At 41.8% G+C, this 24,693-nt stretch overlaps 1 protein-coding gene across 4 annotated transcripts in view; it reads left to right on the top strand.

Moving 5' to 3' along the window:
• The first annotated feature begins 19,782 nt into the window (after positions 1 to 19,782).
• The window catches only part of LOC147456487 (peroxisomal acyl-coenzyme A oxidase 1-like), a 58,342-nt gene continuing 53,431 nt past the window's right edge, over positions 19,783 to 24,693 (top strand). Inside the window, exon 1 of one of the 4 annotated variants that reach the window (XR_015188461.1) lies at positions 19,783 to 20,167. Coding sequence is in view for 3 of the 4 variants with exons in the window: in XM_086514937.1 (XP_086371063.1) it covers positions 20,039 to 20,167 (129 nt within the window). In the remaining variant the exon portion in view is untranslated. The remainder of the gene's footprint in view (positions 20,168 to 24,693) is intronic. The other 3 variants (XM_086514937.1, XM_086514933.1, XM_086514936.1) reach the window with 3 other exon arrangements.

Raw genomic sequence — 24,693 nt, 5'->3', positions numbered from 1 at the left:
GCAAGTACAAACGATAGCCCACCATTGAAATCCTTCTCTCTCTCAACCAACCCTCAATTTTTTTTTCTCTCTCTCTCTTCAGCCATTGTCCCACTCTCCCTCACTCAATCAAATTCACCAACCATCTCATTCTCTCTCTTGGATCCCTTTGCTGTTGTATGCAGATGATATTGTATTGATAGCAGAATCACCAGATGGAATGCAGAGGCAGCTAGATGCATTACATAAATTCACGGAGGACAGTGGACTGTCAGTAAACTTGGGGAAAACCAAAGTTATGGTGTTTAACACCACACCGCAGTGGGTTAGGAGATCGGCACCTACATTTGCATATGGCGAGGATACAGTAGAGTACACAGATGCATACACATACCTTGGGTGGTATTTGCAGGACCGAAGTTTACTCTTAAGAAAGTAGTGGATGCTAGATTATCCAGAGCCTCTACAGCCCTGGGAGGGTTGAAGAGGATGTGTTCACAAGTGCAGTTTCAGGAACCACGAACAAAACTTTGGCTCTTTGATACTGTGGTGACTTCGGCTATGCTTTATGGGGTCCATATTTGGAGACCATCTGTGGATCAAGATAATTGGAAGTCAATGGAGAGACTTTTGGTATCTATGATTTCCTAAATGATTAGAGCCAAGGCCTTCGTACCACACGCGATTACCCGAGCGGAACTAGCGGCCTCGATAGAAATTGAAGCTCTTACCAGATTAGTGTCCTTTATACATGGTTTGTGGGATACAAATAATGGCTGATATACTAGACTGGCCCTCGAATCCTCTCGACAATTGGCAATGAAAGGGGATACATCATGCTGGTATGCGCAACTGTCCTCGTGGTTTCAGAAACACGGGTTCAGTATGGAAAGATTACCCCCCTTCCAATACTCTCTTGAGGCTCCATCACTGGCAATTACACGAACGGAGATTAATAAAATCATCCGACAGGATCTTATACAGTTGGATACGAAGAGGACATGGGTAGACCCTACACAAGAATTGGGCACGAAGATGGCCGACTACAAAGAAAACTTCCTACAACTATCTGAAGATGGATTTGTGATTCGCCCGAGTTACATGGATACCCACCTGTCTCATGGTTTGAGATGTGCTATTGGTTAGATTCGTACATCCTCACACCAGTGGAAATTGAATTTGGCAGATTTAGGGGAATCCCACCTGAGAGCAGAATTTGCAAGTTATGTTGAATGGAGCCAGAGAAAGAATTACACTATATATGCCACTGTACAGTATACTATGAGATACGTGGGCATTTTCATTGCCTCTTTAAAGAAGGCTTTGGACCTCTAGATAGAATCATGCAATACCAAGATCAAAGATGCTTAGGCTTGTACCTACTGGAACTACATCGGCACAGGGATAATCTAATGAGAAGACAAAGAGCACTATGGCCTCAGAGGCAGATCACAGACTTCTTCGGATCGAGAGAAGCAGGAGTGGAAGGGGAAGCAAGAGGCTAGCAGCCAACACAAAGGAGTACCCACCTTCATACCAAACCACCCTAATTGACAGAGCGATTGACCTTAGGAAATCGAGACGACCATGACCAAGATGCAGAAGCACACTTCACCGGAGGAGACTACAAAGGAATAGAAGCATTCTAGCCAGACACCCAGAATGCTCCTAAGAAGTTTATTTAATACTTTGTATTTAGTTTTTTTCACATTTACTTGCACACTTTTCACACTTAGTACTTTAGTACTAAGGTACCCAGACATTGTAACAGATTCACCACTTTTGTATCAGTTTGGTCTCATAGGTCATTCTGGCCTTTTGAAGACGTTAATATAACATTTCATTTCATTTCTCTCTCTCTCTCTCTCTCTCTCTCTCTCTCTCTCTCTCTCTCTCTCTCTCTCTCTCTCTCTCTCTCTCTCTCTCTCTCTTTCCACTAGCCGCCATGCAGCATTTGCAAGTGTGGTCACTTAACGAGCCCGCCGTAGTCACCCCGCCCCTTTCTCCTTTTCTCACCTAACAACTACACACACACCCTTTTGGTTGCATGGTGTGCCTGCCAACCACACACACTTGCGTGTGGCATGCAGGTTGTTGCGCTCTTACACACCTCAGCAGACGTGAAGTCGCCCACGCCATTTTTTTCTTCTTCACCTTTACAACTACCAACGTCCCACCACGTATTTTCCAAAAAAATTGGCCTCCAGAATTTATGCATGTCATTAGAGGCCTCTCAGAGGAGATCCGTGCAGTTATTGAGCATGATCAAGTAACACTTGGGTGCGCCCTAAGATGGGAAGTGGACACCAAAATAACAAGAGCATGCACATGGTTGATGCTCACAACAATTTGATGTTGCAGAATGCGAGCCCACTCATCATAATGTTTATAATGTTACCGTCTGAAAAACGGATAGACAACCCCAGCAACAACCAAGCCAGTCATCGCAAGAAGCCAAACCAAGGACATTTTAGTGGAAGGAAGAGACCCTGTGTCTCAAATTCTAACTTCTCCACCATTTTGCATCGAGCTTTTCCCATGCGATCAAGTGAGAATTTGCAAATCTGGACGTGTCGAGCAGAGGGGTGTTCTCTTCCAAAGCAGCTGAGTTCAATATGTGCTTCATGCCCCCATGGAGAGGGTGCCTGGAAATCTCTTTGCACATAGTGCTCCACTCTAACTCTAGGGACCTGGGTTCATCCTCTTCTAAGGTCTTGAGAATTTAAGACTCAAGTAAAATTCAAATATGGAGCATGTCTTCGAGAAAAGCAAAAACATGAGCTTCCCCTGTTCCAATGTCCAAAGTAAAATTCCTCTGCAGGTTAACAAGAGCCCATGGCTATGGAGTCCAGTCAAAAAGAAATGAGCCTTTTGCGTCATTCAAGTATGCATAAAAGGTCCTTGGGGACCTACACCTGCCCTTTCACTAGAGTTTGAAGGCCGCCAAATATCCTTGAGTAATGGCGTTTTTTGGTAGGAAGAAATCAAGCCAAATAGAGCACCTGGGCGCCCTCACTCACCAATGTGGGATGATCTCACTGCCCGTCCACGTTATTCAGTGCCGCATATGTGCATGCATGTTCGTGCATGGTCACATGACGAAGCTCTGCAGTGTGTTGCAATACTTTCACAGACCGTGCCCGATGCCAACCCTGCTCATATGTTGAGTTCATTTTAACCCTTATTTCATTTTATTTTGTACCCAAATATTGTATTAGCTCCATAAGGATTGTAGCGGTTTGGTCCCATAGGGGTTGGAAGACGAGTAATATAACATTTCATTTCATTTTGCTCTCTCTCTTCCCCCTCCCCGTATGGCTACTTACAAAAGCGAACATCGGCGAAGCTCTTCAATGACCCATGGAATACTTTCTCGCATGACGCCCTTTGCCGCGTATCCTCCGGCATACTATGATCATGATGATGATTTTAATCACGCCTTTAGGCTTTTAGTTTTAGTCTTTCAGTGTACTTCCTTTTATTTTTGTATCCAGGCATTAGTTTACAACCACAAGGATTTGGTCTCATAGGTAATTTTGGCCTTTTGACGACGGTTAATATAACATTTCATTCCATTTCTATCTCTCTTCCCCCCCCTCTCCCCCTTACCTTTTGGACCATGATTGATATCAATATCGAAACCAAGTTGTGGATCCTACCTTCGTATTCGATTGTTCCCAACCTCGCAAGTCGATGACCTCTTGCCATCCCCACACACTCACTCGTCAATTTCGATGACACACACACACACACACACACACACACATATTGTGAGTGTTCTATATGGTCTTTCATAGCTTGGAGTTGATGTTCGAATCATTGTCAAAATCGTGCAACAATACAACACATTTTTGCTAAGGCTTAAGTTATTAGGTTCTATCAGAGGAGACTCAAAATAATTTTCTTCATGTTTAACATTTTTGTAAAGCAATGGATATAGAGTTGATAGTCAAAATTCTTTTATTGTTTTTGGTATCAAGTGTGAGGTGCTCACGTACTATGGCACTCGGATTTAGGACCACATATGGTGTCAAGTCTTCTCTCTTTTTCTCTCTCTCTCTCTCTATCGTTTCTTATGACATCTATATCATTCATTTCACAGAGCCATACTGACACAATCTACACCACTCATCACTCTTCGTAATTTAGGGCTTACTGTGTCTAGTGCAAGAAGGACGCACTTTTGGTCGACGATCGAAACTTCCCTCACAAATTGACAAGTCAGTTGGTCAAGGAAACATGTATACGAACCAATTTTTTCTTTAGTTATTCTTTGGATATTACCCACACAATATCTAAGGGAATATGTCACCTCTACATAATCAGATATTTAAAAGCTTAAATTAACTATAACCTCTATGACATGCTAGGTATATGTCATTGGGATGTAATTTATTTTGCACATGGTCAAATTGATTGCTCTATTTTATCTTTAATGATCTCAAGATTGTGTTTATGAGTCCAAGCTAATTCTACTCTGGAACCTAATTCACTTGAGTGATAACCTTGCTTACACACACACACACACTCACACATTGACGCTATGTTTCTCTTCTCATCCACCATAGCTAACACGATCCCATTCCCAACAATTGGTATTAGAGATTTAGGTTATGCTAGCTAGATTTGTCATTATGCATTAGTGTGTTTAATTATTAGCATCTCCATTAGATTGATTAGCATTTCATAATTATTGTTACGGCCCATTGACATTTTCATAACTAGTTGCATCTCTCACTAATTAAGCACTAATCTAACTGTGTGGGCATGTCCTTGGCACACCCAAGAGGCCACTAGCCTCCATGGCTAGGTAGACTTGATTAGGGAGAGGATTAGCATCCTTTGTGACAATTTATGCATCATTTGCCTCTTCAATTAAATTCATTGAACTCATTTTCTTTTTGCATTGCTCACCTCATCCCAAAGTGCTCATTTCAAGCTTTCCATAGAGCCTTCAAGCTGTGCAATCCGAACCCGAGAACTCCATTAAACCTACCCTCAAAGCTATCGATATTTAGGTGTGTGTGTGTGTATATGGAGCCTACCAGCTCGAGTTTAAGAGTCTATTTTTAGAGCTCCCTCACAAGCAAAGCTCGTGGGCTTTGTTGGCTAGTGCACCACAAATGGGGTGTTGACTCGTGGGGTCCGAGGCTCAAATTGACTTAGCTATTTCGGGCAAGCTAGGCGGACCCAAAATTTCCAATAAAATTGGCTTTTCGGACCGGGTCGGTTTCGCTGGGGATCGTTCCTACCAAGCGGCGCTCCCCGTGCTCGCAGACGCAATTTTTTGTAGCCTATGCTTTAAGGCAAGGTTGGGTCCGCTAAGGGACTGTTCCTCCTTTTGCCCGCACTGCCCAACCCCTGCAGAGCACTAGTCCCGCGGCCAACCTTTTGGCTCACACGCTTGTCCAACGGGAGTGTCCCACCGGCACTTCAAAAGAGTCCCTCAAAGCTAGCTTCAAAGAGTGAACACACCAAAGCATTCAAAAGGCTTCATTGATCTTCCAAGCAATTTGCGGGAGGGTGAAGCTTCATTAAGGCCACTCAAAACCTTCATCGAGGACTCCAAGGGCTACCAAAGGGGCAGTTCTCACCGACCGTGGCATTGTAACAATTCAAAGAAGTTTATTACCAAGCTACAAGGAGGGTTTCTTTCAAGCATCAAAAGCAAAAGCAAAGGGCCATTTCCCCTATCTGTGAAGAGGGGCTTCACTGACGGTGAAGAGGAGCTTCACAAAAGGGAGTAAAGCTTTACTAAAGATATTTTCCCTCTCATTCTCTTTATCCCTTAACTTGCAATGAAATGAACCCAGCTGAGCACAACCACTTCGAATAAATTTTAAATTCTTGTGCACCATGTAAAGAGGTAGACACTGGCTAGGAGAGTCTCATGAGCTAAGACCCCTCTATTAGCACAAATGGGGGACAAGGGAATAGAAACATTCAACGGGGAAGGGTTCCACACTTGGCAAACGAAATGTGGTAACCTTCTCGATGCTACTCAAATGGAGGCAATAGCAGTGGACAAAGCAGCAGTAGTAGAAGCAACAACAGAAGCTATGAAGGCAAGAGACCTAACAAAGGATCAGCTCACATAGTAGAAGATGAAGAAGACAAAGGAGAGACCAACCTTGTCTTTTATGAAGACATACTTTGAAGGTGCAGCCTCTCTACTTGTAGGGGAGGACTTTTATTTTCCTATGTGGATATTATCATCCTGTGTGGATTTTGTCAGCTTGTGTGGATTTTACCATCCTGTGTGGATACCAGCTTATCATCCTGTGTGGATCATGCATCTTTAGTATTTTGTCATAGTCCAAACCTCAAGGGGAGGATTGTAAAGTGTGAGCTTTGTCCTAAAGTGTGAGTCAAGGAGAGAAGAGTGGAATTATCCCACATGCTGTGGAGAAAGGCTGTAGAGCTACTTAAAGCTCATTTCATGAATGAATAAACACAACTCTATTTTGCACTACATGCTTGTCTATGGTGAGCTTGTGCTAAGCTAAGTCAATACTCGAGATTGTGTTTATGAGTCCCAGCTAATTCTATCTTGGAGCCTAATTCACTTGAGTGATAACCTTGCTTACACACACACTCACACATTGACACTATGTTTCTCTTTCATCCACCATAGCTAGCACAATCCCATTCCCAACATGGTCATTGTTGAGATTTATCATAGTCCAGTCTATTGAGGTTTTATTGACAATGGGGGGGGTTCTTGATTGTTGAGATCCCTTCTAGTGATACAGGTTTGATGAAGCACCTCTTTTTCAAGGCCTCGCCATAGGTTATGTATAGAGAGGACTAGATGCTTTTGATGTCATGTTGGCAGTCTATTTGGGCAAGGTCAGTGATTAGTTTATGCACATAACTAGTCAGTCACACTCTTTATGTGCTAGTCTTTGATCTTCATATCATTTTCTTTCATTCTCAATTGAACTTTTTCCAATTACAAGGGAAACTCTGTCAAAATTTGCCCAAAATTCTTGCATAAATTTGGTCTTCTTGACATGATGTTTACCTCTTGCAGTTATGGCCTCTTCTTATGAGAAAAGACATCTATAACATAGGGAAGTTCAATTGCACACACTTTTCCATATGGAAAGAGCCGTCTTCATCTAGAAAGGTCAGATGGAGCCACTTTTTGAGGGCCAAGAGGGTGATGGCTACATGGATGCATAGTGGAAAGTGCTTGATGCCAAGCTTGATGTGGATGCATAGTGGATCTAGCTTGATGTCAAGCTAGATCCACTATTTGTCTACACCATGAAGAGTCAACATATTTCACGATTGTTAGTGAACCACCTTTTAAAGCCTTAAGGGATAAATTGTGCAGCACCAGAATGTAAGTAATAAAGTTTACTTGATGTTGAAACTATTTGAGCTTCGCATGAAAGAAGGCGTTACAATCAAGTATATGCCATTTTAGAGCATATTCATATATTTTCAACGTAGTCTTCAATCAATTGACATCACAGGGAGTTGATTTCAACAAAGAGGTGCAATGTATCTTCTTTTTTTGCTCTCTACCTTCCTCGTGGGACAGTTTTTGCACAACCATAAGTAACTTTGCGCCAAAGGGCAAGTTGGTCTACAATGATGTAGTCGGTAGTATGCTCATTGAAGAGATTCACAGGTGATCCATCAAACCTACCAAAGGTGGAGATGCATATGTTGCTAGCTCACAAAAGAAATGAGATTTCACTTACGAATGTGCCAAGTCTAAGAATCAAAAGAATATCGGCAGCAAGTTTTGTGGTTCCATGCGCAATGTAGAAGGCTATTATTGCCGTAAGAAAGGGCATGTGAAGAAGGATTGTAAATCATGGAAGAGAGACACAAAGGAAAAATCTTAGCTTCAGGAGATCAATGTAGTTGAGTCTCCCAAGACCAATGTTTTAAATATTTTGATGTTCACAACAAATTTTAGCACGGATTCTCTTGCCACACAAGATGCCTCTTTTCCATATAATTGGGTCATTAATTTTGGTGCAAGCTTCCACATTACATCGCATAGACATGCTTGTTTACTTATGTAAAGACTCAAGGTGTAGTGAATCTTGGAGACTCTTATACACTTGATATAGTTGGGTGTTGGAGAAATCAAGTTGGTGTGGAATAATGGCATAGAGTTTATACTATGCAATGCCAGACATGTACCTAAGCTAGCAAAGAGCTCGATATCAACTGGACAACTAAACGATTTGGGGTACACTACAATATTTGGAACATATCTTGGATGATTAAGAAGGATAATCTTGCGGTTCTCAAAAGTCATAAGCATGATACTCTTTATTCCATGCATGTGTCTTATGTTGGGGTCAGCCTAACTTGGGCGGACTTGGGCGGACATTGTGAACTGGACACCGTGTATGCACTCTTGTACATGCCTTTATAAAGACTCATCAAACTTTAATTGGAACTCTCTTACATTTTGTACAGATTAGAGTGTTATCTTCTTTTTCTCCTCTCATCTCTTGTCTGCGCTCTCATTCTCCATAGCTATGTCTCTTAGGGACGCAGTCCGCTTCCCTTACAACTGGTATTAGAGCTGTTGAGCGCTACGCTCAACACTCATTCTCCATAGCTATGTCTCTTAGGGACGCAATACGCCTCCCTTACATCTTATGTAAAAAATGATTTTATCTCTACTAGCTGATGAGCTGCCATTTACTTAGTTGTGGTACAGTTGGCTAGGCCATATGACCAAGAAGGGAATGAAGACTCTAGAATGTTTTGATTACTTATCTCTGTTGAATTTCATTGATTTATCAACTCCATAGGCCATTTCAGAGCATATTCATATGTTTTTCTCTCTCTAGCTTAGTGAGAGAATTTCGTGTTTGGATAATTTATAAGTCACTTAAACATGCTTGTATTGATTTTTAATTATTCTAAACTCTTTAGTTTCACTAGATTTGGCCTAGCCATTCTCACTACCTTATTGCTTCGATTTGGGATTTACAAAATAGTTTCTCCCCCTAGCCTAGAGAGAGAAAATATAATTTTACGCCTAATCTTGTTTTCTAACTTTCTTGATCCTCTTTAATGAAACAAAAAAATTAATAAATAAAGTATGTAAGGGTTACTACACACACACACACACACACACACTTTTCTGATTTACCTTTGTTTTAGTCTCAATGGTAGGATCCAACTCTATTATGCATAATGAAGTTAATGGCACTTATCCTTTACAGTTCACCCAAGCATATTAACCATATGTGGAAACTTGTGTTGCTTTGATGCTTACTTGTGCAGGGTACTTTTTGTGGTACATGATACTTGTAAATGGGAAAATCTCGCTTTTTTTTGCCGATGGAGCTGATGGGTAGGGTTGCTTCACTTGGCTTCGATTGCTACACTCAACTTACTTGGTGACTAGTTTGCCACTTGAGTATTTATCCCAATTTTTTTACCTTATACCTTTTGAATGAATAAATATGGCAATGAGAGAGTGTACTGTCAATCTAGCCTTGATCTACTATAGCCTACTAAACAAAGGCCTTTTTCTATAAATTAGTGCTATTCCAAAAATAGTGGTTAATCGGGCTCTCAAATATGATATCGGCCAGTACAAGAATCTTTTTAATTGGACCCTATTTTCTCATTCTTGGTGGGAATACACCTCACCACTTAACTTAACTAATCGTGAGCTTCTTCATGTAATGATTATATTTATTTTTTTATTTTTTGGCTGCATCGAGACCTGTCCTAAAACTTTTTCCTAGCATTTCTTGCTTTGGCTAGCCCTTACTCTGTCGGCCCCCTCGACTCCCTCATTCCTTGCCCTCTGCACCCCCCGCTTCGTATGTTGGTCCCTCCATACCCATTCATCTCTCCCTTCTCTCTCCCGCTCTCTCTTGCTCCCCTATACCAACATAAGGCCTAGCCTATTGTGAACATCAGTATCGACATGGGTCCTCGCCTATTGACCATACCTGTGAAGATTTCATACCAAGATCTGGTGGTAATTTTGTAGTTGTGCATGGCGCTCGTTGACTGTGGTGAATGCATCAAACTTCTTGAGTAATGTTGAATGGACTCCACTTGCAGAAAAATTGCTTATTTAACCTGGTGAGGGAGTCTCTTCTCCCTCACTTAGCCTTGCATTGCATGTGTGCATATTTGAATGTGTTTGAGGCTGTGGTATTTTCACCTGTCGATATGTATTATGCATCATGGACATCATGCATGTGTCTTCTCAAGTACTATGTTGCTATCACTTTGAAATTGCTATATCTACTGTCGCATGGTATTTAATGAAAATAATCTGATTCAATAACTCGTTACGGTGATGAAATAAGTTGATGTACAAATCGATTATAAGCCATATTTTTTAGATCAATGGTGACACTCAATTGCTAGCAAGATTAATTTTTTTGGTGTAAGAGACCTTTAACCCGTCTGAAATTTGCATATCTAATACTTGGATGGGTGCACCAGATGCTATTCTGAATGGGATACGCTAAACATTAAATGTAACTGAAGTTATTTTGCTGCTCTAAAGTAATGTAGCTGAAGGAGTGAAATCACACTTTCAAATCCGAAAAAATCAAAGGCGTAGTGAGTGTTTTCCCTGGCTTGAACTTAGGTAAGGATATGGATGTTATATTTGCTGAGAACTTTCAATACCTACTAGGACTGATTGCTATGGAACTTATTGCATAGATTTTCACTCACTAATTTTGGTCTTTTACATTATTACTGGCTTAAAACTTGATTCCTACATGGCTCATAACCTTAGCTCTGATGCTTGTAATGAGGTATGAAGATCCTATCCATATTAAAATGTGACTAGTTTTGGGTTATTTTGGTTATGCTCCAGGTTTATACTCGGCTTGGATATTTGTAATTTTGACCCACTAACATGAATCATCCTCTCAAGACGCTTTTGATTTGTCTCGTGAATACAAAATTAGCTTTTATGATTGGGTTGAATTATGAAGGATGGCTTTCACTTATCTGATGGTTTGTTGCAGATCAACATTAGCTTTGAGGAATCTTTGATAATACTATTTTAATACCATTTGGTATTGATTTACTATTGATTAATTTCTCATGAATGGCACTAGCATATTTCTATTTCTGCCGATCCTTGAGGACACGGTTCTCGTGCCATTTTTACTATTTTTGAGATTTTACATCCTTGAGTTACATTTTATAGATTTTTTTGCGATATACTATTGGAGTATGGCCTTTAAATGTTTGATATGTTTTACCTTAAGGATGTTTAGGTTATGGATTTTTGGGTACACTTACTCCCATGGGGATATAACTCGAGATGGTTGGCCTTCTTGCCGATAAACCTTTTTGAATGATGTCTTCATTTTTGGGGTGTGAGCCTACTTTAGAGATCGATATTTCGAACCCTAGCTAGTGCTAGATTTGTAACAAGTTAAGATAAATCTTTATCCTAATTTACATTGGTATCTTATAAACAATGTCAGATCGAATAGCTCCTGGAATTTTTAAAGTGTTGGTTGTGTGGCACTTTTAGTTGACTTTGAACTGGCCCTTGAGTTAGACTAATCATCAGGCTTTTACTTAGAGCCAACATTTGTTTAGGTTACTTAATGCTTTGCTTGTCCCAAGATGGTAGTTATTTGGGTAATAGTTGATTTCTCTAAACAATTTGGGATCGAATAGCTCCTGGAAGTTTTAAAGTGTTGGCTGTGTGGCACTTTTAGGTTGACTTTGAAATGGCCCTTGAGTTAGACTAATCATTTGGCTTTTACTCAGAGCCAACATTTGTGTAGGTTCTTAATGCTTTGCTTGTCCCAAGATGGTCGTTATTTGGGTAATAGTTGATTTCTCTAAACAATTTGGGTAACGATGTCCTTTGGATTTATACTTGCCCTTTGAACAAGACCCATTTCTAATTATTTCGAAGATCTAGCATTTATAGAATTTTCTTAATTCTAGGTATACTGGCTTAAGAAGCTTGTTGACTTGAAGATGAAAGAAGGGACACCTATGTCCAATCATTTGAATGAATTCAACACCATCTACAGTCAGTTGTCAGCTCAAGGTGTCAAGTTTTATGAACCTGTTAGAGCTATGTTCCTGTTGATCACATTGCCGGAAAGTTGGGACACTTTTCGCACAGCTTTGAGTAATTATGCACCTTCAGATGGTTTGACCATAGCAGGTGTAGAAGGCAGTCTGCTTACTGAAGAAACCAACAGAAAGACAATGGACAAAGGCAAAGGAACAGCCTTAGTTGTCAGGGGAAGGACCAAAGAAAAGTACAAAGGCGGAAAGAGGAATCAGTCTCGTAGCAAGTCTCGTAGTGCTAAAGGCAAGAGTGACATAGAATGCTACCATTGTGGCAACATGAAAAGAGACTGCAGAGAATGGAAAGTAGAAAAAGGCAAAGAGAAAGCTGAAGACCATGGTGAGAAGAACAAGTCCTCAGTGAAGATTCAAGAAATAAATGTGACAAACACTGTTGCAGAGGATGACAGTCTAGTGTCAGGAGACATCTACTTCTTGAAGAATACAATGGACTCAGCTCTTCTTACAGCATCTGATGGACATGCACTGAGTGACTGAATTATAGACTCAGGGGCATCACTTGTGTCTCCAAACAAGGAGTGGTTTACCTCTTATGTGACCACTAAAGATCATGTTCGGCTAGGCAATGGGCAGACATGTGAGATCTTAGGTGTTGGAGATGTTCAATTGAAGTTTCAGAATGGCTCTTCTTTCACGCTGAAGAATGTGAGACATGTTCCCGCAATTACAAAGAGCTTGATCAGCACAGGTTTACTTGATGATGCTAGCTACGTCACCACTTTTGGACAGAACATGTGGAAGATATCCAAGGGTTCTATGATAGTAGCACATGGAGTAAAGTCTAGAGGACTTTACATGATTTATGTATCAAATGTCTCTAAAAATGTACTCAATGTAACCGAGCAGCCAAACATTTCTTTGTGGCATAGCCGGTTAGGACATATGTCCAAGAAGGGAATGGAAATCTTGTCTCGTTCTGGTTATTTGCCTGGCTTTTCATTTAATGATTTTGAATTTTGTGAACATTGTCTGTATGGTAAGCAAACACAGCAGCCACATAAGCATAGAAGCAGTAGAAGAGATACACAGTTGGCACTTGTTCATAGTGATTTGTGTGGACCTATGCCTAGCCTATCTCTAGGGGGAGCTTCTTACTTTATGACATTTATAGATGATTACTCGAGGAAAGTATGGGTTTACTTTCTCAAGCACAAGGATGAAGCGTTTAGTGTTTTCAAAACGTTTGTGACACTTGTGGAGAATCAGAGTGGCAAGAAGCTTAAATGCTTACACACTGACAATGGTGGAGAGTATATTTCAAAGGCCTTTCAGGACTTTTGTGAGTCAAAAGGTATAAAACGTGAACTTACTGCTCCTTAAAATCCTCCTCAAAATGGTATTGCTGAGAGGATGAATAGGACCATACAAGAGAAGGTCAGAAGTATGTTGTTTAATGCACAGCTGCCAAATGGGTTTTGGGCTGAAGCTGTATCAACAGCTGTTCATCTTATAAATAGATCTCCTAGCAAGGTTTTGCATAAGGATTCAATGGCAGAGATGGTATGGTCAGGCAAGGTGCCCTCATACAAGCATCTCAGAGTCTTTGGCTGTGAGGCATATACTCACGTTCCAAAGGAGTTTAGGAACAAACTTGAGCCAAAGAGTAGAAAGTGCATCTTTCTAGGCTATGGTAATTCTGGTGAGATGGGGTACAGACTTTGGGATCCCGAATCCAGAAAGATTATTCGCAGCAATGATGTTCACTTTAATGAAGCCAAATATCATTCTAAACCAGAAAGGGTTGAGGAGATTAGAAGAGTTGTCTTCCAAGAAGATGGACCTGCACGTGCAAGACAAAATGTTAGGGCTCAAGAGGAGCAAGGACAGGATAGAGTGGAACCACAGGTTGTGGTTGAGCCTGAGCCACCTATTTTGCGTAGATCTGGACGTATCACGCGACCTCCTAATAGGTTTGTTCCATCTATGAACTATGTCATGTTGACTGATTGCAATGAGCCTTCATGTTACAAGGAAGCAGTGCAAATGAAGGACTCTGGGAATTGGCAATTGGCCAGCAGTCAGAGATGACAGCTCTGCATAAAAACCAGACATGGAAGCTAGTTAAATTACCACAGGGCAAAAAGGCTCTACCTTGTAAATGGGTTTATAGGTATAAGATCACCGCTCATGATAGTCAGCCAAAGTACAAAGCAAGGCTTGTTGCCAAGGGATTTAAGCAAGAACAAGGCATTGACTTTGATGAAGTCTTCTCTCCGGTGGTCAAGATGACTACATTGAGATGCTTTCTTGCATTGGTTGCCTTATTAGATTTGGTGTTGCACCAAATGGATGTCAAGACAGCGTTCTTGCATGGTGATTTAGATGTGGAAATTTACATGCAGCAGCCAGAAGGGTTTGTTGAGAAAGGCAAGGAAGATTGGGTATGCCAGTTGTTAAAAAGTCTTTATGGCTTAAAACAATCACCGAGGGCATGGTACCATAAGTTCCACAAGTTTATACTTTCTTAAGGCTACAAACGTAGTGAGTTCGATCATTGTCTATATACAAAGAAGGCTAAGGATGGCAGTTGGCTTATCCTTATTTTGTATGTGGATGACATGTTGATTGCTAGCAAGCACTTGGAAGAAATTTCAGCTTTGAAGTCAAAGATGGCAAAATCGTTTGACATGAGAGACATGGGTGAGGCAAGTCATATACTTGGTATGCACATTGAGAGAGACAGAGCAAAGAAGTTGATTTGGTTATCTCAAACAGAGTATATTGACAAGGTTTTGCAACGTTTCAATATGGAGAAGGGAAAGGCATTGAGTGTTCCATTGCCACCATATGTGAAACTTAGCAAACAAGATTGTCCTGTGTCTGAGGAAGAACAGACTGAAATGGATAAGATTTCATATGCGTCTGCAGTGGGTAGTTTGATGTATGCAATGATTGCTACTCGCCCAGACATTGCATTTGCAGTGGGAGTAGTAAGTCGATACATGTCAAACCTAGGCAAGAAACATTGGGAGGCAGTGAAAGGAATATTGGGATACCTGAAAGCTACAAAGAGTATGCGTATATGCTATGGGAGTCAGGAGCTAAGTGTAAAGGGTTTTACACGAAAATGCTCGAGGATAAGCAAATTCAGCTTGTCAAAGTTCACACCACAGAAAATCCCGCTGATCTACTTACAAAAGGACTTCCCTCAGAGAGCTTTGCGCATTTTCGCAAGCAATTAGGTGTAGGGTAGTACATCACTTCTCTACATCTCTTGTATATTAGCTTGTATAGTAGCTTCTCTCACACTTAAAGTACCACATTGGACTTTAAGTGGGAGGTTGTTGGGGTATAAAGCCCAATGTGGTCGCCCAGGTAAGTGGGCGGGCCGCCAGGTATGTACACATATTCTTTTGTAAAAACCTAATAAGAACTCACTATGCTTTGTACATTACAACAGAGCGAGTTCACCATATCGTCGTGCTCTTCTTCTCGCACTCTCTCTCGCGTCACACTTCCGCTCGTACTCCTTCAAAAACATAATGTTTTTTTATAGGAAAAGACTACATTTAAACAGAGAGATTAATGAAGTACATAAATCATAAAAGCTTTGTTTGATAGTGGCTCACTAAGCTTTAAAACTCCTATTGGAGTACAGTGTTTGTAGAAAAAATGTCTAATACGAACTCAAAAAGCCTTAAAATTCCTATTGGAGTACATCATTTATAGAAATCATTGTCTATTTTTTACACGTTTCGAAAGAAACTAAGCAATACTCTCACTAAGGTTGTTATTAGAGATAACCAATAGCTGGACATTTAGCTTTATTTACATGCACGTCTTATTGATGAGGTAGTGGGTCCATACTAAATGGGCCTTTTAACTCATTAGGTATGGTGTCTAAGAAAGGACAGGTAGACGCGCATATGTACACACATTGGTGTACTAATTAGGATTGTGATTACGCTAAATAATTTCAAAGTTTTGACATGAATAATAACTAATAGACTCTTTGACACTTGTAAAACGTATCCAAAGCTAGTAAAATCTGTTGTGTTATTTATAGGAATGCAAGTGAGAGTCTTGTCGTTGTTTAAAGCTGTAGCCCAACCTTGAAGATGAGAATTTAATTAATTTATTAACTTATCTATTGTTTAGATGTATATGGATAATTGGAATGAGAATTCATTATGATTAAAAAATTACAAAAATGCTTCAAATATAGAAATTTTGTTTATGCATATGTTTTCTTATTGTCTAAAGCTAACTGTTTTTGGAACACGGTGTTCTTTTGTGTTTAACTAATCTATTTGAAAAAATAACACACACACACACACACACGTGCGGACATATATGCATATATTTTCTTATTGTCTGGAGCTAGTTGTTTTTGGAACATGGTGTTCTTTTGTGTTTAACTAATCTATTTAGAAAAATAACACACACACACACACACACACGGACATATGTGCACCTTGACACTATTTGACCCCTCATATGTGCAAGGGATCTACGATCCTAGATCATCAAATATTGTGAACTTTGTGTGAGGTCCCCACCCTGCCGTATCAGACGGCGGATCTGATGGTGAACCTGGTGGCCACTAGATCTTTAGCGGAAGCAAACAAAGTGGTTCAGGGTTCAACTAGCGGACAATCTCTCATCACAAAGTGAGTTGAGTTCGAGCCTACTAGCAAAGAGATCTAGCTCTACCTCGCAGGGGAAGTGTACTTATCCTATCTAGCGATCCTAAGACCCACCTTCCAAGAGGAGAGAAATCCCGAGTGCCTTTTTTCCCATGTTTCAGAGGCACGTACACTTGAAACTTCGCCGCTCTAGGGGCAATGAGTATTACTAGTATCGATTTAAACACTCTGGGGACAGAGAGTTCCCGACCAATCGGGACCACCCTTCTCATAAGCATTGGCAACCTGAGCCAAGCCCCCACTTTCCACCCCCACACTCACACTTCCTTGTGTGTCCTAATTACTACCACAATGATTGTTTAATATAAACATTCCTTGATTAAATTCCGAATCATAATGTTCATTAAGACAGCCCTTCAATCAGTATTGCAAAGCGGCACCAAGACAGTATTCTAGTAAAAATTCTACTCAAACTTATTCATTAAAATTCCAATGTTTTGGAGGTATAACATCCCCCCTCCAGCGAGAGTTTACTCCTCTCGTTTGTCGCCTAGCTGCCCATACAACTAGGTATGTCCACCGCATAGAAAGCACGACATGGACATTCCCACCGCTTAACCAGCAGACGTGGGTTCCCACCGCTTAACCAGCAGACGTGGATTCAAGAGCCCTGAACCAGGAACTCTGCCCCCTGTGATCAGGAGGGGGATCATGACTAATTCAACATTGGAAATAGAATGAACATGCTGAGCTAAATTTTCCCTAGCAGACATTCTTTCCTATTTCAAACAGTATATCCATCAACCATTCTTTCCTACTTAGACTTTAATATACAATTGAATTCAAATGCTTCTGTCGGATTTCTCCAACATGTTTAGGGATATGTTCTTTCCTAACTTATCGTATGCGATGTTAAATTAAACAACTTGAATGAAAATGTGACCTACCTCCTCCATTTTCTCGTCATTGGCTCGTGAGATGGCTGGTACTTGGTCGTCCATGGGAGCTTTCCCTTTCCCATTGCTTGTTCTTGCCTCGCGGTCGTGCACACCACCGAAGCGAGTTCTCTTAACCTGTGCCATTTTATACTCACTACTTTAAATGATAAACTTGAAGAAAAAGAGCGTGATTAGGGGCTGAAAATCCTCTCGATTTTCTGATCCAAATGGGTTCTCAAGATGAGAATTCAGCAGCACTTCCCTCCTTGCTTCTCCTTCAAAACTGTGTGTGCCGGCAGCACCTCCCCAAGGTGTGTGTGTAGGTGTGTGTGTGTACTGGGTGTGTGTGTGAGCATGTGTGTCTGTGTGTGTGAGCACACTCTTGAATAGGCTCCTCAAAGCTGAAAATCGACTAGCCTTGCTATTTGAATCTGAGTGAGCTCTCACATCATGCATGGCAAGTCTAGTTTCCTGCCTACCAAGTGTCCAGTTAGCTAGTCTAACTGGCTCTCACACTCACTCTCAAGCTTGGAAACTCTCCCACAACTCCCACAAGACAAGAGGGCGCCCCCTAGTTGCTAAAGCTGGCTTAGAGTGGCCTGGAACCTGTTCCCACACAGCCTCGAGCCCTGGTGCCTCCCTGGACAACTTTAGGAAAAATTGGTTTTAGGCTGAAACGGGCCATATGAGTCGGAATTTAATGCCGTAAATTGCTATACTAATCTCTAACTAAGGCGTACTGGTTCGAGTACCTGCCATATTTAGCAGCCTCCGGGGTCCGAAAATGCATTTTTTAAAATTCGGGGTACGGGTGCAGTTTTTCGAGACGGTCAAAACTGGACGGGTCGGGTGACCAAAAACTTACTATTTTTGAAAATTTTTTACAAAAATTATTTTATTTCACATTTCGAAGCTTTAAAACATTCTAAACATCATGGCACTGACAAAATTCAAAAAACTGCTAAAGATAGTAACTTTTTCCATTATATTCATTTCATGGTACAAAGGTGCTCTTTTTGATCGGGGTCACAGACCTTACACTTTGATTCTTTTTCTTCTTCTTGGGATGGGGGAGGGAGCAAACTAAGGACAAAAGTGATCCTTATTTTCAACTCTTCACCGAACAGGTTGTCTTTGTGTTCACACATAGTTCACACTACCAAAGATACAATGCACGTCACATGGGTAATTCCCATCTAGTTTTGTTCTCCTACACTGAGTTCATACCAGGCCTATACTTGCTCTACTTTTATTATATTCATTACTTCATGCGATACCTCCTCCGATCCCATCTTTAAGTTCCAATGCTAGGATTGATATGTAATCTCTATCATCTCTAGTAAAAGGTGAATGAGGGATTTGAACTCGCAACATTTGCATGATCGCCTCAAGTGCAACTCACTAGCCAACCCAACATCCACTCGTAGTTGCCGCCTCAAGCAACCCACGAATTGAAAAACCACGTTTTTACCTGCTCTACGTCCATAGCCCTCAACAACCGCCCTCGCATCTCCCCCCCCTCCCCCCCCCTCTCTCTCCCCTCCGCGCGCTACAGTTGGGACCTCCAATCTGGCTTTTTTCCGCCCGCATCTGCCAAGATTCACCACGATTTTCTTTTTCACAAATCGTAGCACCTACTTTCGAGGTTCTTGCAAGCGTGACCCTCCACACTATCTCGCACGGGCATGCTCAAATGGGATCGACGACTGAGGTGATCTGGGCCGTCGGATGCGCATTTGGAGCAGGCTTGTAAATTCGGGTCGATCCGCACTCCATGTCTCGAACCCCCGACCTCCCCACCATAAGCCGTGTGCATTAACCACTACGCCCTCATGCGTGCGTTGAAATATAAACGATTCGAGTATGTCATATTGTAAATGTGGACCGATTAGTAAATTCAGACAAATTGATAAATTCGGGATAACCTCAAAGTCGATTGTTCTGTCTCCACCATTGATCCCATTTGACCATGCCCGTGTGATATCTATACTATATATTAAGAAGACTTAGTGTGGCCCGGCTACAATGAGAACAGTGCGCACACGAGGGATAGAGAGAGAGAGAGAGAGGCGGCACACTAGTTATATATAGTGATGAGGAAGCATAGATGCCCTTAGAATCGATTGCCGCACCAATAAAAAGTGGAGTGGGCAGCCTAAAGATGTGAGAGGAGTCAAGATAGCTGCACTGCTGCAGCAAGCACTCGTGACTCGCTCACAACAAGCCTCAAGGCAGCGAATCGCAACGCACTCTCTCTTCCATTGTACTGTTCACAGTGGGTCGACTAATGGAGCACGTGTTCAATATAGCGACTTTTGACTCGGAGGTCGAGTCGAAGGCCCCCCCCGGGGCACTTCCCTTCTCTCTCTCTCTCGCTCTCTCTCTCTCTCTCTCTCTCACACACACACACACACACACACACTCTCGCGCGCGCGCACATTCTCGGGAGGGGCGATGGAGGTGTTGATTGAGGAGCGGCAGAAGTCTGAGTTTGAGGTGCGCTCTTTGAAGGTGCTCTTCTGGGGAGGCGAGGAGAGCTTCGAGATGGTGTCTCGCATGGCTACTCTGGCCGCCTCTGATCCTGTAAGCATTCTCCTGCAAGTTACGGCTAATGTTTTCTCATTTTTCCGGAAGAAGATGGCGAAGTGCCCAATTCCCATCCAGCTGCCATAATGACCATAATTCCCTTTTAGCTTAAATCATACATTGAATGTGTGAATTTGTAATTTACTTCTTACACTCTTTGTCTGGCTGCATTGATAGTTTGATCCGCGTGCTAAACCACCACTTAACTTACTGGAATGGGCTGCTTGTTACCGATTCCCCACGTCCTGTTTTCCATTGGTTGCTCAAAAGAGTCACTGAGTTGTGGTTTGTCCAAATGGGATCCCATTCCATGTATGCCTCCTAGCTCATAAGAACACGTAGAAGCCTCGCTACTGTGGCATTATCATGACTTTGGAAAATTTCAGAGAAATTTGATTGTACAGGATAGCATGGTGTTGCTCATGTTTGAAGAAATAAGTGGGAGGATGAATGTCTTATTCTGAATTCTTGGGAGAGCAACATCTTTTGTGTGCAGCTTATGCTTTTGCTTGAAGAGACTCTAGCCTTAGTTCAGGTTTATTTCCATGTATGTTGGGTTGATTGCTCCCTTTTTGTACTTGTGCAAAAAGAGCACGGTCCTGGTGGGCTTGTATCAGCTGTTACATCTTGGAGAATTAGAGTAGAAACAAAACACTGATTCCAATTCAATGTATCTATTTTCATAAAGTCATCCTGCAAAATACTGTCAGCTTGTCACTATCCCTAAAATCTCAAGGAGAATTTAGTGACTTTATTCAATCTAGGCAATCTGTGACAAAGGAGTGGAGTGGCTCCCCTCTTGTGTAGTCCACACCGCACCATATTCAACCCGTTGATCAGTAACTTTTGACATAGACGCTGCTATTATTTCAAAAGCTTCAAGATATAGCTCTCACTAAAGAGAATTCGCGATGTTCTCCTCCTCCATCCACTTTGCATCGAGGGCCAAAAAGTACCCTTGACGAAATTATCCGGTGGATCTAGCTTACCTTTTTGTTCTTTTCTTGTGCCTTGTGAGTTGTTGATAGCCCCGGTGGCCGCTTCTGTCCACTGGCACCTCAATCTCAATCGTCGGAATTCTTTGATGAACCATCAGCTGATTCCCTTTCTCCATTGAACCCTCGAATTCACTATCATTTGATTTGCTCGCTTTTCGGGAATTTTGTGATGAACTTTCGGTTCCCTTGATTCGTTGGAACCCTTGGATGCACTATCATCTAATTCCCTTGCTTCTCCGGAGGAACTTTCATCCTATTTTCTTGATTCGTCGGAACCATCGGATGCAATATCATTTGATTCCCTTTCTTCTCCGGAATCCTGTGATGAACTTTCATCTGGTTCCCTTGATTCTTTCTGTCATTGGAAGACTCTTGCCCTGTTGAGGTGGACACTGGCTTGTCCGTAGGATAAGTCAATGAGCTGGCATGCATTCCAAAACCTTCTTTGGCATGCCCCACAAGTCTCTAAATAGAGTTAGACTTTTGATGCAGACAATATTGTCAAATCTCTTTTGGCAAACCACAACGAAACGGCTTGGTCTGGTCCCTCAAAGTGACCCTAAAAAACGAGGACACTGGCAAGTAGGTATCCCAAAACCTCTGGCAGTAGTCACCCAACGTATCTTTCTTAGTCATTCTCAAATCATGCCAAGCCGTGATGTCATGATGACATCTTCTTTATACTCTTATGTTATCTAGGCAGAAGTGAAAATTCTCTTGAATTTTACCCACTTCTTATGTGCTTCTCTTCGTAACAATAGAGGAGACCGTAACAAACTTGGGCACCTGCACCCCAAGTCTAAATTCTGTCGTGACACAAGAGGGATTCACTTAACACACTTCACAATTTGATTGATTTGACACAGCCGGACGTAGTTTTGTGTGCCAAGAGAGATTGGCCCCAAAGATTGGCGCCTCTTTTTGTATTAATCTTTGAGCAAACCTCCTCCATCCGCTTGCATCCAATGCCGGATAGTTCTTGAATTTAACTAAGAACCGCCGAATCACTATACCTTTCACTTTTCTTTCCTTGTGTGCCAAAATCTGTTCAGGAACAAGTAGCTCCTTGCTCTTTTCTACTTCGGGTTGCTCATCAGGGCTCCTGATCAACTGGCACCTCACCTTTAAAAGGTTTCAAGAGACTCACATGGAATGCATTGTGAATCTTCCAAGTATCTAGTAGCTTGAGTTGAAAGGAGACGTCATTTATCTTTTCTTTGATCTGGAAAGTGCCATAATACCTCATGCTAAGCTTTGGAAAAAGCCGCTCCTTTCCCTTTCGTTCCTTAGGCGTGCCTTTTCAAAACGTAAGAGCACCCGATCATCTTCCTTTAATTTCAAGTCGCATCGATGTCGATCTGCTGCCTTCTTGCATAGTACTTGAGACTTCTCTAGAGCCTCGCGGACCTTGGCAAAAGCAGCGTCCAAGTCCCTCGTGTACTGGTTGGCTTCAAAAATCTTGTCTTTAGTGCTGAGAAAGGAAGGAACCTTTTGAGCACCTTCAGTTATCTCAAATGGCGCTTTCCCATCAAAGAGTGAATGGTGTTATTGTAGGCAAGTTCCATCAAAGGCAAATATTTTTCCCATTGAGTCTCTTGATTACAGATGTAAGACTTCAGCAAATCCAAAACAACCGAATTTGCAATTTCAGATTGCTCATTTATCTACAGGTGGAAAGATGACAAGAACTACATCCGTGTGCCAATGTTCTTCCAAATAGCCCTCCAAAACAAACTTGTGAATCGGGGATCTTTGTCGGAAACTATTGTCTCAGGCATGCCATGTAACCGAAATATCTGTGCAATGAACAGTCTCGCTAAATGGTCGGGCTTCACTGTTTTCTTCATTGGAATAAAGTGAGTTTGCTTGCTAAATCTGTCAAAGACAATCCAAATGCCATCATGCCCACTCTGTGTCTTCGGGAGATCAAAGATGAAGTCCATTGCAATACTTTCCTAGGGGCCGGTGGGAATGGGTAAAGGCTCTAGTAATCCTTGTGCCTTATGCTTGTCAAACTTGACCTTTTGGCATATTAAACAACTACGAACAAAGTCGTCCACATCCTTCTTGAGTCTCGGGCCTCGGCCAAAACTCTACCCCCTTCAAGGTGGTATCGATGCCGCGGTGACCCATAAACAGTGGACAGTGGCACTCTGTCAAGACCTTTTCTCTCAAAGGCTGTGTGACACATAACATCGTTTTCTTCATCAAGTAGCCATCCCGTATGGAATATCCTGGAATTGTCTCCCCATTCTGTCGAGTAAAAACATCGGTAAAGTCCGGATCCGTGGCGTACTAGTCAACCATATCCTTGAAGCTTCTGTGATGAACCGCGGAAATAGCCAAGACGAGGCGCTTCCGAGAACATGGACAATTTGGAAGTGAAATTGTGACAAGATTAACCGCATCTGCTTTTCTGAAAGCTGCTTCTGTGACAAGAAGTAGCGCAGACTCTGATGATCTGTAAAAACTGTGAAATCGGCTCTGAGTAGGGAATCTCGCCACTGTGTAAGGGCATGGATCAATGCCAATAGCTCTTTCTCATAGATTTGGGCTACCAATTCTGGCCTTGAAAACATTCTGCTTTCATAAGCAATCTCATGGCCTTCTTGCATCAAGACCGCTCCCAGACTACGACCACAAGCGTCACAATAAACTTCGAATGGCTTTTGCAAGTCTGGCAAAGCCAACACTGGTCCAATAGTCAATTTTTCCTTAAGTATCTGAAAAGCAGTCACCTCTGTTAGTCCCTACAAGAAAGAGACTCTTTTTTGAGTCAATAAGTGCAAAGGCGAAACTATCTCTACAAATTTCCAAATGAACCACCGTTGGTAAGAGCACAAGCCTAAAAAGCTTCGAACTTCATGAACATTCTTCAAGTCATGCCAATCGCGGATAGTCTCAATTTTGGCCGGGTCCATCTGTACTCTTGCTGCTGAGACGATGTGTCCTCAAGAAATGTATCTCCCGCAAGAAAAAATCGCTCTTTTTGGCATTAATAACCAATCTATGATCGCGCAATGCCTGAAAGACCGATAGCAGATGGTGTCGGTGCTTTGCTTCATTCTTGGAGAAAAATATAATGTCATCAAAGAAAGTGTCCACAAAAGATCAATGCTGTCCAAAAATCCTATCCATCATTCGGTTCGGTTGAAAGTTGCTGGAGCATTTGTAAGTCCAAAGGGCATCACCAAAAATTCGTATAAACCAAAGCTTGTCCGAAAGGTTGTCTTGTAGACATCTCCAGGAGCGATTCTGATATGATGATATCCACTTTTTAATCAATCCTGCTGAAAGAAGAGGATCCCTGAAGTCTGTCAAGAATATCATCGATCCTTGGAATCGGAAATCTGTTCTTGATGGTGATTTTATTGAGAGCTCTATAGTCAATGCACATTCTCCAAGATCCGTCTTTCTTTAGTACTAGCAAAATCGGAGAACAGTAAGGTGAAGTACTAGGTTGGATGAGACCTTTTCAAAGAAGGTCTTTAACTTGGTTCATGATTTCTTCATTCTGGGCTCGGC

Source organism: Adiantum capillus-veneris, chromosome 6, assembly GCF_014529385.1.
Source record: "Adiantum capillus-veneris isolate H3 chromosome 6, ASM1452938v2, whole genome shotgun sequence".
Lineage (NCBI taxonomy): Eukaryota > Viridiplantae > Streptophyta > Polypodiopsida > Polypodiales > Pteridaceae > Adiantum > Adiantum capillus-veneris.
This window is presented reverse-complemented; position numbering and strand designations above follow the sequence as displayed.